General features: G+C 41.5%; 1 protein-coding gene across 1 annotated transcript in view; it reads right to left on the bottom strand.

Moving 5' to 3' along the window:
- The window catches only part of RSRC1 (arginine and serine rich coiled-coil 1), a 367,002-nt gene that overhangs the window by 179,750 nt on the left and 170,445 nt on the right, over window positions 1-16,807 (bottom strand). Inside the window, exon 7 of the mRNA XM_075937794.1 lies at window positions 2,203-2,254. Coding sequence (XP_075793909.1) covers window positions 2,203-2,254 — 52 coding nt within the window. The remainder of the gene's footprint in view (window positions 1-2,202; window positions 2,255-16,807) is intronic.

The raw sequence follows: 16,807 nt of genomic DNA, 5'->3' as shown, positions 1-16,807 counted from the left end.
CCCCATCATACACACCTTTTCTACAACCTATAAAACAAACAAAAGCCAAAACAATAACAAAAACATTTGAGACTCACATGCCAGTTCTTCTGCAGCAGATAACTAAGGGTATGTCTACACTACAAAGTTAATTCGAACTACCGGACGTTAGTTCGAATTAACTTTGATAGGTGCTACACTAGCATTCTGCTAGTTCGAACTTAATTTGAACTAGCGGAGCGCTTAGTTTGAACTAGGTAAACCTCATTCTACGAGGACTAAGCCTAGTTCGAACTTACTAGTTCGAATTAAGGGGTGTGTAGCCCCTTAATTCGAACTACTGGGAGGCTAGCCCTCCCCAGCTTTCCCTGGTGGCCACTCTGGCCAACACCAGGGAAACTCTATTGCCCCCCTCCCAGCCCCGGACCTCTTAAAGGGGCACGGGCTGGCTACGGTGCCCGTGCCAGGTGCAAGCCTGCCAGCACCCAGCTAGCAGACCCTGTACCTGGCACGGCTCGAGCCAGCCACCCGATGTCCCCCAGCCCTCCCGCTCTTCCGGGGACCAGGCTGGCGGCTCCCGGGAGGTTGCCCGGGACCGCAAGAGGCGGGCACCCGCCTGGTCTAGTGCGGACATCGTGGACCTTGTCCATGACCTCCGCACTAGGCACAGGAAAGTGGCTGTCTAGGACAGGAGAGCTGCCAGCCTGGCCACCCAGGAACAGGTGTGCATGAAAATCAAGGTGGTCCACTGAGACCCCTGACCCTGAGCTTACAATGGCCGTCCTGGGTCAGACCAAAGGTCCATCTAGCCCAGTAGCCTGTCTGCCGACAGTGGCCAACACTAGGGACCCTGGAGGGGATGGACCGAAGACAGTGACCAAGCCATTTGTCTCGTGCCATCCCTCTCCAGCCTTCCACAAACTGGGCAGGGACACCACTCCTACCCCCTGGCTAATACCACTCCATGGACCCAACCTCCATGACTTGATCTCACGTCCCTTTAAACTCTTTTCTAGTTCTAGCCTTCACAGCCTCCTGCAGCAAGGAGTTCCACAGGTTGACTCTTTGCTTTGTGAAGAAGAACTTTCTGTTACTAGTTTGAAGCCTGCTACCCATTCCTTTCCTTTGGTGTCCTCTAGTCCTTCTATTATGGGAACTAATGAAGAACTTTTCTTGATGCACCCTCTCCACCCCACTCATGCTTTTATAGACCTCTGTCCTATCCTCCCTCAGTCTCCTCTTTTCTAAACTGAAAAGTCCCAGTCTCTTTAGCCTTTCTTCATATGGGACCTCTTCCAAACCTCTGATCATTTTAGTTGCCCTCCCCTCTCCCACCCTCTCTCTTCCCCTCTCCCACCTCTTTTTCCCAGTCTCCCCCAGTTTTGTTCAATAAAGAGAGATTCTATTTTTGACCACACGTTTTCTTTATTTTGTACATCAGGAAGGGGGGCTAGGGAAGGGTAAGTGGAAGGAGGTGAGGGAGGAATGGGGTATGAGCCCCCGATGGGGAGGACTGGGCTGGCTCTGCGGGCTTCTGGGGGTGGAAGCTCTCTTGCAGCCCCCCAATTGCCCCCTCTCCCCAGATGGCAGCCTGCAGCAAATGCAGCCGGTCTGATGGCCGAGTGCTGTGATGTGCCCAGTGTGGGCACTCAGGGCACTCCAAGCCAGGACTGCTTTGCAAGCGGGCAACCTTTGCAAGTGGGGAACTGAGAACTGTCTGTCCGGGGTGGGGGTCGGGACCCTTTTAGCACAGCCCTTGGCTAGCCTGAGGCAGCAGCTCCACACTCTAAGTTCTCATCTGATGCCCTGCCGGCACTGCTTCCGGCCATCCTTAACCCCGGTTCAGGGTCCACTTAATGTGGACATGCTAGTTCGAATTAGCAAAACGCTAATTCGAACTAGTTTTTTAGTCTGGATCCGTTAGTTCGAATTAGCTTAATTCGAATTAACTAATTCGAACTAAGTTAGTTCGAATTAGCGCTGTAGTGTAGACATACCCTAATACATTTATTTCCATCTACTGTCAATGGTGGTAAACAAATGAGAGTAGCTACACATGTTTAGTCAAATTAGAAATATAAGTGGGAGAGGTGGGGAAAATATTTGGTGTTTGTCAAAGTAAGGGGGACGAAATCAGCTGGGACAAAGTTTCTCTTTAGTGCTATTATAAACAATGCAGTAAAATTATTACTTTCTATTACGTATTTATGTCGCATCACTTACCAGCTGCTTCAAGAACCAACTGTAATCTAGCTTTGGCCTGTTCTGCAAGAGACTGAAAAAGGTAAGATTTACAATAAACTGTAGTATTATTAAAATATATTTTTGTATACATTTATATATTATGTATTATTTCTAAGTACACTAAATTTAAGACTGTTAGAAAACATTAGACTGAGACAATGAATCCAAATACTGAGGTGCTCATACAGCATTCCTTTTCAACTTTCCAGCTCCAAATTCAGCCCTTCTGTATGAATTACAAAGTAGTATTAGGACATAATGAAAAACATTTTAATATGACTGTTTTGTTGTGTATTTTTTTTAGTTCCTCTCTGTACTTGTTCTTTTATATCAAAGTGGGCCGAATAGCCTTCTGTTGTCAGTGGCAGCCGTTCCACTAATCATACCAGGGGACTTACCAATTTTATTGTGTACCATGTAATTGCTACCTCACTCATTTTGGTGTCACCAGCAATTCTGATCACAGTTCAATTTACACAAAAAACACATTTTTCACTGAGCAGCTACCCAAGGTTCAGAAGTTGCTCAATTTCTGTAGCATGCAAAAAGCCTCTGGAAACATTAAAAGATTCCTAGTCTAGACTACAATAGCAGAAAGTATCATGGTTTGAAGTCTAACACAAGATTCAAAAGGACAGATGTAGCTCCATGGACTACCAATGGATTAAATCATCATCCTATCTTGCTCTTCATAGGACACTATTGTTTTGGCCATTCTAAGTTTGCAAGTTCAGGCTATGTAATTCCAGTAGCTCTGTATGAAAGCTATTCCATGGACAAGTAACTCCATTAAGAAGATTTTTCTCATGTTCAGCCCAAGTTTGCTGTTTCTTAGTTTCTTTCCTATTAATCATGTAAGTCACAAATATTCTTTCATCTGACCTCCACAAATATGGATGGAAGTCCTGAACACAGAAATTTCTCTGATTTAAAAAAAAAAATCAACTGCTTTTTAAAATGCTGTACTAATTCTTAGTTCAGAAAACAGTCCAGATTGAATTACTCTCAAAAAGAAGAATCTTTGTGACCAACAGTGTCAGTGACATCACAGAATAATGGCATCTAATCTTCAAAAAAACAAAAGTAGTTTGGGACTCAAAAAGGTAAGAAATAAAGAAAATTGATTTCTGGGATAAATGCCCTCTACCACACACAAAATTTAGCTCATGGAGACATTATGTTCAGATTCATATAGTTTTCATTTTATCTTTTCAATTCACCTTTTGTCACCCATTGGCCTTCTGGTATGTAATGGTAAAGAACAGCTTTCCCCTTACTACTACAACATAAAGGTTGGTCTTATTAAGCATACAGTATTTTCAGTAATATTGCATTCATGAGTAAGATTAAAAATATGTGAAATAGGTAAAGACTCAAGATGAGAAAGATTCAAGTTTTCCAATATGATATATCCCAGGGATGTTAAATATTGATTAATTTGCTTGTCGAGTAGTCAGAGGAATTTCCATCAAATACTCGACTAGTCATTAGGGAAAAGCAGTTACAGCATTCACTTCTGGGTCTCAGCACAACCCCTTCTTTCCTCTCCTCCCCGACCCCCACTCTGCACTCTTAAAGGGACAGAGAGGAGCCAATACACAAAGACACTGGCTTAATCTCTGGTCCCGCGCTGGGTCTCAGGACAACCCCCCCCCCCCGCCGCACTGCCACTCTGCATTCTGAAAGGGACAAAGCAGTGGCAGCCAGTCCTGCAGGTCTCTCTCAACATAACCCCCCTTTGCTGCCATCACCACCCTCCCCCCGCCGCCACTTGGTACTTTTAAAGGGACATAACAGCTGAGACCCATGGGACTGGCTGCTGCTGCTGCTCTGTCCCTTTAAAAATGTAGAGTGGCAATGAAGAGTTGGGGGGACTTATGCTGAGAAAGACCCACGGGACTGGTTACTGTTCAGTCCCTTTCAGAATGCAGAGTGGCAGGAGTCAGGGAGGAGGGGTTGTCCTGAGACCCGGCGGGGGACCAGAATTTGAGCCAACATCTTTGTGCACCAGCTCCTCTCTGTCCCTTTAAGAGTGCAGAGCAGTGGCAGGGGGCTGATCAAGTAGATAACAGTGCTACCCAATAAGCCCCTGCTTATCGGGTACTTGACTACTCATTCACTTCCCTAATATATCCAATATTGTTAGGGTGTAACTGCTATTTATTTCCACATACCTAAAATGACTGTGTTAGTATAGTCATTTAGTTACAGTACAGTTTGTAGCTACTATAATAAAGAAACTGCCAGCCAAATAATTTGGGTTTATTATAAAAATATACTTTTCAATTTTCCTCTCTCAACCTACATTAGAGTAATTATTATTCATTGTTTCAGGATAAACACATCTCCACTAGACAAAAGTATTTTTTTCTCCTAAAATAATCTTGCCCAGCTGGCACGTGGCTTTCACATATTAATGTTAGGTAAAAATAACAGAGGCAGGACGTCTTTTGTGTATTATGGTATGGCACAGTCTGGGTTCATGCGAGGTACATTTTTTCTCTTCTGTACTACACTGATCTGTGTTAATGGATTAGATGTATCTCCACCCAAATGGGCTATTGAAGAGTTTGTACAGCATCATAATTAGGAGAGGCTTTCCTATTTCCACTACCCATTGTGTTAAATCAAATTAATAGAATCAGAAATGTAGGACTCGATGGATCCCCAAGAGATCATTAAATTCAGCTCTCTGCACTAAGGCAGGTCTCAAGTGCCATCACTGATAGGTTTTTCTCTAACCTATTCTTAAAAACCTCTGATGAACAAGATTCCACAGTCACCCTCGGTAATTTGTTCTAGTGCTTAACTACCATGACAGGAAGTTTTTCCTAATGTCCAACAAATCTCAGAGTGGTTAATGAACAATTCATCACTACCCTCTTTATAACAAACTTTTATATACTTTAAAACAGTTGTCACCAATCAGTCTCTCTTCTCCAGACTAAACAAACCATTTTTTTTCTAGCTTTCCTTATAGGTCATATTATCTGGACCTTTAAAATTTTTTGTTGCTCTTCTCTGGATTTTATCCAATATGCCCGCCTCTTTACTGAAGTAAAGTGCCCAGAACTAGTCACAATCAATACTCCACTTGAGGCTTTTCAGTGCCAAGTAAAGCAGAAGAATTACTTGTCACGTCTTGCTTACAATGCTCCTGCTAATATATCCCAGGATTATATTCACTTTCTTTGCAATAGTATTACATTGTTCACTCATATTTAGGTTGTGATCCACTATAAACACAAAATCCTTGACTCTCTTAAAAATACTACTGCAGTAATTTCCTTTTTTGTGTGTGTTTGTACAATTGATTATACCTTCCTAAGCGTAATACTTTGCATGTATCCCATTGAATTTCATCCTTTTCATTTCAGACTATTTGTCAAGATAATTTTGAATACTAATTCTGTTCCCTAAAGCACTTGAAAAACCTCACAAACTTTGTAACTATACTCTAATTCTTTATCCAAATCATTTCTAGATATCCCCTGGGATGTTAGAATCCCCTCGGATGTTAACATGAAGGGGAAAGGAGTCCAGGACAGCTGGCAGTATTTTAAAGAAGCCTTATTGAAGGCACAGAAAGAAACCATCCCGACGCGTAGCAAGAGAGGCAAACATTACAAAGAGTGGAAACTTGGCCAAATGACCAGGGAGGAGTTTAAAGGTATAGCTCGAGAATGCCGGGGGGTTATCAGGAAGGCGAAAGCACAAATGGAATTGCAACTGGCTAAAGATGTGAAGGATAACAAGAAAGGTTTCTACAGGCATGTTAACAAGAAGAAGGTGATCAGAGAGGGTGTGCGGCCCCTAATGGATGAAGGAGGTAACCTAGTGACAGATGATGTGGGGAAAGCTGAAGTACTCAATGCTTTTTTTGCCTCTGTATTCACGGACAAGGTCGGCTCCTGGACTTCTGCGCCAAGTGACGCAAGATGGGATGAAGATGGACAGCCCATGGTGGGTAAAGAACAGGTTAGGAACTATTTAGAAAAGCTAAACGTACATAAATCCATGGGTCCAGACTTAGTGCATCCGAGGGTAATGACGGAGTTGGCAAATGTCATTGTGGAGCCTTTGGCTATTATCTTTGAAAAGTCGTGGAGATCGGGAGAAATCCCAGATGATTGGAAAAAGGCAAATGTAGTGCCCATCTTCAAAAAAGGGAAGAAGGATGATCCAGGGAACTATAGGCCGGTCAGTCTTATCTCGGTTCCTGGAAAAATCATGGAAGGGATCCTTAAGGAATCCATATTGAGGCACTTGGATGACATGAAAGTGATTAGGAATAGTCAGCATGGATTCACAAAGGGCAAGTCGTGCCTGACCAATCTGATTAGATTCTATGATGAGGTAACTGGCTCGGTGGACATGGGAAAGTCAGTGGATGTTATATACCTTGACTTTAGCAAGGCTTTTGATACGGTCTCCCACAATATTCTTGCCAGCAAGTTAAGGGATTGTGGATTGGATAAATGGACGGTAAGATGGATAGAAAGATGGCTAGAAGGCCGGGCCCAGCGGGTAGTGATCAATGGCTCGATGTCAGGATGGCGGTCGGTTTCTAGCGGAGTGCCCCAAGGTTCGGTTCTAGGACCGGTTTTGTTCAATATCTTTATTAATGATCTGATTGAGGGGATGGATTGCACCCTCAGCAAGTTTGTGGATGACACTAAGCTGGGGGGAGAGGTAGATACGTTTAAGGGCAGAGATAGGGTACAGAATGACTTAGACAAATTGGAGGATTGGGCCACAAGAAATCTGATGAGGTTCAACAAGGACAAGTGTGGAGTACTGCACTAGGGACGGAAGAATCCCAAGCATAGTTACAAGCTGGGGACCAACCGGTTAAGTAGTAGTTCTGCAGAAAAGGACCTGGGGGTTATAGTGGATGAGAAGCTAGATATGAGTCAACAGTGTGTCCTTGTAGCCAAGAAGGCTAATGGCATATTAGGTTGCATTAAGAGGAGCATTGCCAGCAGATCCAGAGATGTCATCATTCCCCTTTATTCGGCTTTGGTGAGGCCGCATCTGGAGTATTGTATCCAGTTCTGGGCCCCCCACTACAAAAAGGATGTGGATGCATTGGAGAGGGTCCAGCGGAGGGCAACCAAAATGATTAGGGGGCTGGAGCATATGACTTATGAGGAGAGGCTGAGGGACTTGGGTCTGTTTAGTCTGCAGAAGCGAAGAGTGAAGGGGGATTTGATAGCAGCCTTCAACTTCCTGAAGGGAGGTTCCAAAGAGGATGGAGAGAGGTTGTTCTCAGTAGTGACAGATGGCAGAACAAGGAGCAATGGTCTCAAGTTGTGGTGGGAGAGGTCCAGGTTGGATATTAGGAAAAACTATTTCACTAGGAGGGTGGTGAAGCACTGGAATGGGTTACCTAGGGAAGTAGTGGAGTCTCCATCCCTAGAGGTGTTTAAGTCTTGGCTTGACAAAGCCCTGGCCGGGTTGATTTAGTTGGAATTGGTCCTGCCTAGAGCAGGGGGCTGGACTTGATGACCTTCTGAGGTCTCTTCCAGTTCTATGATTCTATTTATAAAAATATTGAATAGAAGTGGACTCAAGACAGATCCCTGCAAAACCTTTCTTTATGCTCTGCCATCGTGATTGTGAACTATCGATAGCTACTATCTAGGAACAGTTTTCCAATCAGTTGTGTAACTACCTTAGTAGGCATATTTAGGCTGTATTTCCCTAGTGTATTTATGAGGTCATGTGAGACAGTATCAAAAGTTTTACTGAATTCAAGCTATATCTCAACTACTACTCCCGTGCCTCCCCCACACCCTACACACACCTTCATCGACGAAGCTTACTGCCCTTTCAAAGAAGAATATTAGGTTAGTTCAACAATATTTGTTCTTGACCAATCCATGTTGACTGTTACTCATCATCTTATTATTTTCTAGAAACTTACAAATGGATTGCTTGATTATGTGCTCTGTTATCTTTTTGGGTACTGATGTTAAATTGACTGGTCTTTAATTCCTTGGGTTGTGATTACTCCCACTTTTATAGGTAAGTGTTATATGTGTCCTTTTCTAGTCTTCTGGGATCTCTCCCATCCTCTACAAGTTCTCAGAGATAACCACTAATGGCTCAGAGATTTCTTCAACCTTAAGTATTCCAGTATTCCTTAAGTATTCCATTAGGTTTTGCCAACTTGGACATTTAAGTTGTCTAAGGCTATGTCTATACTAGAGATCTTACAGTGGAAGAACTGTACCAACGCATCTACACTACTGTAAGATCTTTCATGACAACAGGAAACAGCCACTGATGCTGTGCACAGAGCTGTGCACACTACCATTTACAATGGAGAAATTTTTGTCACACCCCTGAAAGACATAAGTATTGCCAATGTAAGTGACTGTGTAGCTATGAAAATAATTCTTAAGTTTCTCAAAACCTGTTTTAGCCTCAGAACTTAATGGCATTTACACTGATGTTCACAACTGTATCAATCTGACAATTAGTGAGCTTTTTGGTAAAAACTGAAACAAAAAGAGACATATAACATTTTGGCCATTAATGTGTTTTCTTTTATTGTCTTTCCCTCATCACTGGGTAGTGGGTTTACTCTGTTCAGCTTCCTCTTGCTCCTAATGTATTTGTAAAATGTTTCTTTGTTATTCTTTTTCCCCTGCAAGTGTAATCTCATTTTTTGCCTTATATAGCAATAACATCAATTCTACAACCAGTAAAGTGTTTGAGCAGCATACTGATGAAGACATCCATTATCTACAGCAAGTGTCACTGTCTGGAGCCACACTGTCTCCATAGGTCTTTTCAAATACTGATGGATGTGAAGGACAATCCCACCAATCTTTGATGGTCAGACACATAAGAACTTCTACTACCTCCACTAAATAGCCAACAACAAAGTAGGCTACCACTAGGGATGTTAAAATACATTTATTTAGGCAAACGTGTAACTGCTTATTGCACGCACCAGCTCTGCCTCCTCCCCCCCCCCCCATGCTGCATCAGAGGCAGCAGTGTGTGTGTTTCTGGCTGTCTGTGTAAGCAGGGAACCTGAATGTAAGCATGAAGGTTAACCAATATGTGTTTACACAAACATCCCTAGCTACCACCTGTGTTCCCTGTAATCTGTGCACTTAGGTGTCTAACCAGGAGAGATTCAAATGCCACCTAGCTGATTAGCTGAGTGCCTATAGCCAGCAGCATGAATTTGTTTTGGTGATGTGCATCCACATATGCCTTGGTGCACATAACATTTATTTCACACAGGGATGGAAAAGTTAGAGGGAACATTGGCTACAACTACACTTTTCCACTGGAGCCTCTCTAGTAAAATTCAAAAACTCCAAAAATGACTTCCATCCATGTAAGTCATTCCTCCAGTCCCCACTTTGCTCCTACCCCCTAACCTGCTCCTGCTCTTGCTCTCCACTCTGCTTGTGCACACTATCTCCCATCCAGATCCTAATTCCCAGCCCACTCCTGCACTACTGTGCTGCTCCTGTGCCTTACCTCCTCCCCAGCCCTCTCACCCCTAGCCTGTTCCTGCATCCTACCATCATCCCAGACCCAGAAACCCCCAACTCACTCCTACACCCTCCCTCCCACCCAGACCTCAGATCCCATGCTTGCTTCACGGCAGCCTTTTCCCACAGAGTTCAATACAAGGAAGGTGCAGAAGTGTTAGCACCTCATAGAGTTTTAGGTTTGATGAACTGCATTAAAGCCAACTGAAGCAGTAACGTGAGTAATGAAACTCCAATAACTGCATTCTTTTTACTTCAAAATCTTAAAATCCAGTTGCTATACAGACAAACATTAGCTAATAGAAAATTGACCAACATATCTATTCTGAAGTAAAAAAGATGTGTTTGACCCATATCTCTGATTTCTGATTTACTTGCTGGTCATTTTGGTCACTATGAAAAAATTGTTTGCCTCAAATGGACACACCAAATTATTCTCAACATATTTTCCTCACAACTGAGGAAAAATGACTCTCTCATTCACACACTTTCCACATCTTTCTAAACGGACATTGCATGAAACATGAACCCCACCCAGTCTACCTAAGATTAACCTAGAGAGAGCTCTCAAATACTTTGAACACCTGAGGAAAACCGCAGTAAAAGCGAGGACGCATAATAACCATCTAAGCTAATGGGCAGGCACTCTAAGACAAGCAAACGCTCAAATTCTGCAATCATCTGACTTAGCCCTCTGTTCATCTACTGCACAACACTATGTTCAATTTGTCTCTCATGAAGTTGGCTGATACACAACTACACTCAACAATGCTCATCACAACTGAGATAGTTTGACCTACATCAATACCTAAGCTCTCCATGTTAAGCAACATCACTCTTCCAGATATCTGTCATGACAACACTATAGCCAGAATAGCTAAGATCAAAGCAAACCTAAGACTACGTCTATGCTCAGACTTCTTTGTCCACACATGAGCACTTTTGTCATTAAGGCTCAATTATATCTGTTATGAGTGCATTTGCGCCCTGCCCAGATGTCTCTGTGATATTAATTTGCCAAATTGTCCTTCTGAACTGTTTTTGAACAGGACAATGGCATTGTGCAGTCAACATTTACACCTGAGGCCAAAAAGAGGATCTGACATGCCAAAGATAGATATCATAGATCACGTACTTCTGACCTCTGACCAGATTTGGTGGTGGGTCTGAAGACTCTGAACTTCACTAATGAGGCTAAAACAAACTCACTTGGCAAGCTCCAAGTCTAGTAAGAAGAAGACTGTTTCCACAAGCAAGCAAGCACTGGTAATTGATTTATCAATTGTTCTTAAGCTCCTGAGTGATTCTATCACCAGGAAAACAGACAAATCCTATTAATAATTTTCTTTCTAAAACTGCAGAAAGAATATATCTGAAAAGAAAAAAACTTACCATATCTGGTACATCTGGAAACCATATCATTTTACTGTTTATTTGCCGATCTACTGCCCTTAGTGGAAATGGACAGCAAACTCAGTGTTACAATAAGTAGGTACATTTCACTGACTTCAGTGGAATTGCACCTGCTTACATCAAGACTGAATTTGGCTTGTTGATCATACAATGATTTCTTATATGCCTATAAGACATAAAAAAGTGTAGCAATAATAGTTAAAAGTATCAGGGAGAAATATGCGTGTTTTAAATGTTTCTTAGATTCTTAAGAGCTAAACTGGGTTATTAAATTTATGGAGTACAAAGGCAGAAAAAAGGTGTAAACAGGCAGTAGCATCACCACTGTAGCCAATTCAAAATTAAATAGAGAACAAGAGAGAGAATTGTAAAATGCTTAGAACATAATATGAGAGAGTCTAACCAGCATTGTTTTTGCAATGAAAAATTGTGCCTCATTAATTTATTGCAATTCTTTGAATATGGTTAATAAACCAGTTACAATTTATTTGGACTTTCAAAATGCCTTTAACAAAGACATTTAGAAGAGGCTACTAAAGAAACCAAGTAGTTATGATGTGAAAGGCAAAGTGGTGGCAAAGATCAGAAATGAAATTAAAACAACTTGAATGTGGAAAATATAAATAGCAAGCTGCTACAGATTCTGTATTAGGATTAGTATTCAATATATTTATTAATCTGGAAAACAGGTAAGTAGGGATATAGTCAAACTTGCAGATAAAGTTATTTAGCATACAGAAAACTGAATGACTTCATAAGGCACTTAAACAGGCCATGAGAATAGACAAGATGACAAATGAAATTCAATGCTAACACACACAAATGCAGTGGAAGGAATAATTTGAACTTCTTGTACACCATTAATTTAGAACTCAGGAAAAAGATCAGAGCTTCACTATGGACAGCTCAATGTGTAAGAGTAATCAAAAAAGCAAAGAAAATGTGAGGAAGCATAAAGGAACAGAATGGAGAATATTATGGAACATATTATTTCATTAAATAAATCCATGAAATGCCATCAACTGTAATACTGTGTCTAGTTCTGGTTAATCCATCTAAAAATGATAAAGCAGAGACGGAGGGCATGATATTCTGACCCCCAAAGCAACACGCGAGCACCGCCATATTTACAATGGTGATATGATTATGATAGGTTTTACATTAAGTATGCCATGCATGGTATCAATGGAAAAATTATAATTTGCTGAATATGGTTACCCTATTTGTTTGTATGAATCTAAAGTTATGAATATTGACGGGTTACCAGTATTTCGAGCGTATTTTCTCGTGGGGCAACACCCTACGTAATTTATATTCAGTCTAGCCAGCACATTCAGGATGAACCATTCAAGGTAATGACCCATTAAGGAATGCAATACACTATAGGACATGCTTATCCCCACCTGATGGTTTTTCCTGTGAACGATCTAGCCAGGATATGGGCAATGGCCCTTGTATGATTAACTGAAACATGCAACAGAATGAGACCAATTCATGTGACTCTGGACTCCATGGTACTTGTATTTTCCCAGTAAGTGTGCTGGGGACATTGTTTGGAACAGTGAAGTTTTCAGCACATGGAAGAAGCCATAAAAGGGAGATGTATCATCATCAACTGGCCTCACTCCCATCATGACTCAACATTCGGAAAGACATCTGGAAAACAAAGGACTGGGACTTGATTCTAGGTGAGAAAGAGGGAATCTCAGGCCGTGAATGGGAGATTGGTAGAAAGGTTAGACACTGCTTGGTTAAAATCGTTTCTAGTGTATTGAACTTAGTTTGTGATTTTGTTTTGTTTCTTAGGTAGCCAACTTGTATCTGTAATGCTATTAGTTAAAATCACTTAAAATGTATCTTTCTATAGCTGATCAATCTGTTTTATCTTTTTCACTTAAAACACTGTTTTTTGAAATGAAAAGGAAAAATTGCTCAGGGACAAGGGTTGGTGCACTGTCCTCTCCAAATTGAGGGATAGGCAGACTGGCTAATAACTTACTCTGGTCAGGCTACTGACTAGGGTAAGCCAGTACAGCTCTGGGGTGCAAGGCTGGAAGAACCTGGATCCTCTTTATTGTTGGTTCATGAGTGGCTGGCAATAATATTCAATAAATTCAGCTGGGTGTTCTCTTGACAAATGTCAATATGAATGGAAGACTTGGAGGGATTTGTAACTTGTCACAAACAGTGTTCAAGGGAGCCCAGGTCAATAAGACAGAGAGCTCAACAGTACCCCAGTTCTAGGGTACCTGCTACAGAGTTTTTCTAAAATAGGGACTAAGAATGGTTAGAGGCATGGAAAAACTGTCAGATGAAAATATACTGAAAAATTCACTTTATAGAAGATATGATTGATCAGGAACTTATATTCACCCTCTTTCATGCTATAAAAGCAAGAAGATCCTCAACAAAACTGAAAAAATAGCAAATTCAAAGCTGATTAAGGAATTCTTATACATGTATCAGAGGGGTAGTGATGTTAGTCCAAGTCTGACGAAGTGGGTCTTTGCCCACGAAATGTTATGCTCCAATAAATCTGTTAGTCTGTAAGGTGCCACAGGACTTATCATTGCTTATGCATGTAGTATACTGGAACTCAGTGCTATAATATATCATGGAAGCAAAAACTGAGCAGGATTTAAAAAGCGGATTAGATATTTATATGGATAATAAAAATATCCAGTATAATAATAGTATGCGAACAACAAAAGAAAAGGAGCATAACTTTCAAGCTTTGGGGCATAAGCCAACCTCCAATTATTGGAAATAAAGAGCAGGAAGGTTTTCCCACATCTACCTACCGAAGAGTCTCTTCATCTAAAGCACCCTATTAGCCACTGCAAGAGAAGGGAGATTGGCTAGACAGGTCTAATCCCATATTGTAGTCCCCAGGGAGAGCCAACAAGCCTATGAGGGCCCCTGGACAAGATGGAAAGTATACTGGTTCTGAACTTGGAAGAGATAGGGCCTTGTGCAGAATGGGCAAGGTTGGTGGCAGCCAGACCGGAGCACAATGCCCCTTCTTTCCAATCCTTAGAGCCACACAGAGCATGTGACACTCTGGTGGCAATTTAAAAGGCCTTAGATTCGATGGCAGACAACCCCAGGCCCTTTTGAATTGCCAGGCCCTGGGGGAGCTGCTCCTTTTGCTCCCCACATGGTGGGCCTGACTGTCCTGATAGTTTAAAGTGTGAATATTAAAGGAAGAAACTGAATTTGTTGAAAACTATGAATCTCAAGTTTATGTAGTGGAAATGGTAGTGATTCAACACTATTTCTGTATATAAGTAAGAGTTTTCAATCTAATTCCCCTGCAGAAAACAAAACTACTTTTAAATACAGTAGGGAAATAAGGACTAATTTTTCCAGACTGTGATGCTGACGTACCAGATGTATGAAAAATCCTCAAGCAATAACAATGAAGGATAAAAAACAACATTCTAAATCCAGAGTGTAATCTATGAAGATGAGCGTTATATACATTCCTTTTCCTATAACAGAATAGCTTAGGGCATGAGGAACTGGGAAAAAAAAATTCAGCAGGTAGCGTCATACCGTCCATTGGCAATAATATTATCTTCACAATCATACAGGAACACAATGGAGCACTGAAGATTGATCTAAGCAAAGAGCCTCTTTCTACTGTGATAAAAATCAGTATGTCCATGCTTTAGATGATAAATATCTTCATATGACAGAATATTCTGAAACGGATAGCTTGGCATAGAGGTTATTCATGCTTCTTTATGTAAACAGTGTTGTAAGTAACTAACAGGTTATAGTACCATTTCTTAAAATAATTGTCAACTTATTTCATGGAATTGCTAATAAATACTATATTCTAATCAAAATTATTGAAATCTCTTACATCACTATATGAATTAGAGAGAGCATAACTTGCGTATCCCATCCCCATTTTACTACCATGCTGTGATGCAGAGGAATTAAAAAATTGCAGAAAAATCCTGTGAGGAACAGAAAAGCAGCTTTATCTGCTCATCACACATGCAGGTGCCTGTAAAACATATAGAAAAAACCATGACCAATCCACCCAAATAGAAAAAGGGGCAAAGAAGAACTAAGTCAGGAAAGCCATGTTTCTTCTCCAGCATGCCTTAAAAAAAATGAAAGTAACGAATTTTCCTGAGCCCATGGGAATAGCTGTGGGTTGCATTTTTCACAATGGCACACATCACCCTAAAGGGAAAGTAGGGTTGTAATTACCTGTTGGAAGAGGACCTCACAATCAAACATAGAAGTAGAGCATATATGTACCCAAACAAAGGATCCGAAAGATGCTCTGCTTAACTATGCAGATCCATGACCTCTCCATTAGTTGCTGGTCTTTTAAAATAGGCAGGGACTATACAGGGAAGGAATAATGTGGCCTAATGATTACAACTCTGTCCAAAAGGGAAAAAAATAGTGTTAGCATATAAATACCAACCCAATCATCCAACTGAAAAACAGCCTTATGAAATATTAGAAAAGTCTATCAATTAAATTATATAATACTGTATCTTGAACTTAAACAGAACACAAATAAAATGCCTGCAAGCATGGAAACTTTGAAAGCTGCATGGAAAGTTTTAAAAACACCCTAAAACAGGCTCCAACTATGTATACCCCTAATATAAAAAACAGTATGAGGACTCAAAAAAAAAAAAAAGCCACCATAGCTGAACAGACAAAACACATTTTAGAAATTAAATCCTACCAAAGAGGCAAACCATGGCAAGTCAAATGTAAAAATACAATTAAGGAGGTTCAAAAAAAAAATTTAAGATCAGCTAGCAGAAGACCCAAAAATAAAATCAAATTTAAGTATATAACAACAGGAAGTCTGCCAGATAATCAGCAGGATGATTAACCTATCACTTAAATCAGCCTCTGTGCCAGACAACTGGAAGATAATTGATTAAAAAGGCTCAAAAAGCAATCCTGACAATTACAGGTCAGTAAGCCAAACTGGGTGAAACAATAGTCAAGAACAGAATTATTGGAACACACAGAATAATACTGCATTTGGGGAACAGTCAACATGTTTTTTGTAATGGCAAATCATGTCTCACCCAGCCCATATCTACACCAGGAAATTATTTCGAATTTACTAAATTCAACTTATGGACTCCTGATTTAACAAATTCGAACTTCTGTGTCCTCACTATGGGGAAGCATTGAAATTAGTCTGAGGCAGGCTCTGTTAAAGTGGACACGCTACCTCAGACTCAGAGCCCCAGGAAGCACACTGGGGAGCTCCAGAAGGCATCCCGAAGGCCTGCTTGCACTGCTCCCAGAAGTGCCATGGTCGGAAGCTGCTGGCAGGCATGTGTGCGCCCATTGGGGTAAGGGTAGCAAATCTCTGTGGACTGCTTCTGCTCCAGCACCATCCTCACAGCTCCCATTGGCTGGAAACCATTGAGGGGGCAGTGCTGGCAGCACATATACCTGCTTCCCACCTCCCGCCACGGGTCATGTAGGGACATGCTTGCCAGTAGCAGCCATGAGGGCAAGAGGCCACCCTGGCATGCAGCCAGCCTGCCTGAGCACCTCACTGGGCTACTGGCCTGGAGTTGCCTATGATAAATACCTCCCAGACAGAGACTGCACATGGCACTACCTCTCACACCTCACCACTGCCACAGGTCACAAAC

The sequence above is a fragment of the Pelodiscus sinensis genome, chromosome 10 (assembly GCF_049634645.1).
Source record: "Pelodiscus sinensis isolate JC-2024 chromosome 10, ASM4963464v1, whole genome shotgun sequence".
Classification (NCBI taxonomy): Eukaryota; Metazoa; Chordata; order Testudines; family Trionychidae; genus Pelodiscus; species Pelodiscus sinensis.
The sequence above is the reverse complement of the archived record's forward strand: the minus strand, read 5'-3'. Positions and strand labels throughout refer to the sequence as shown.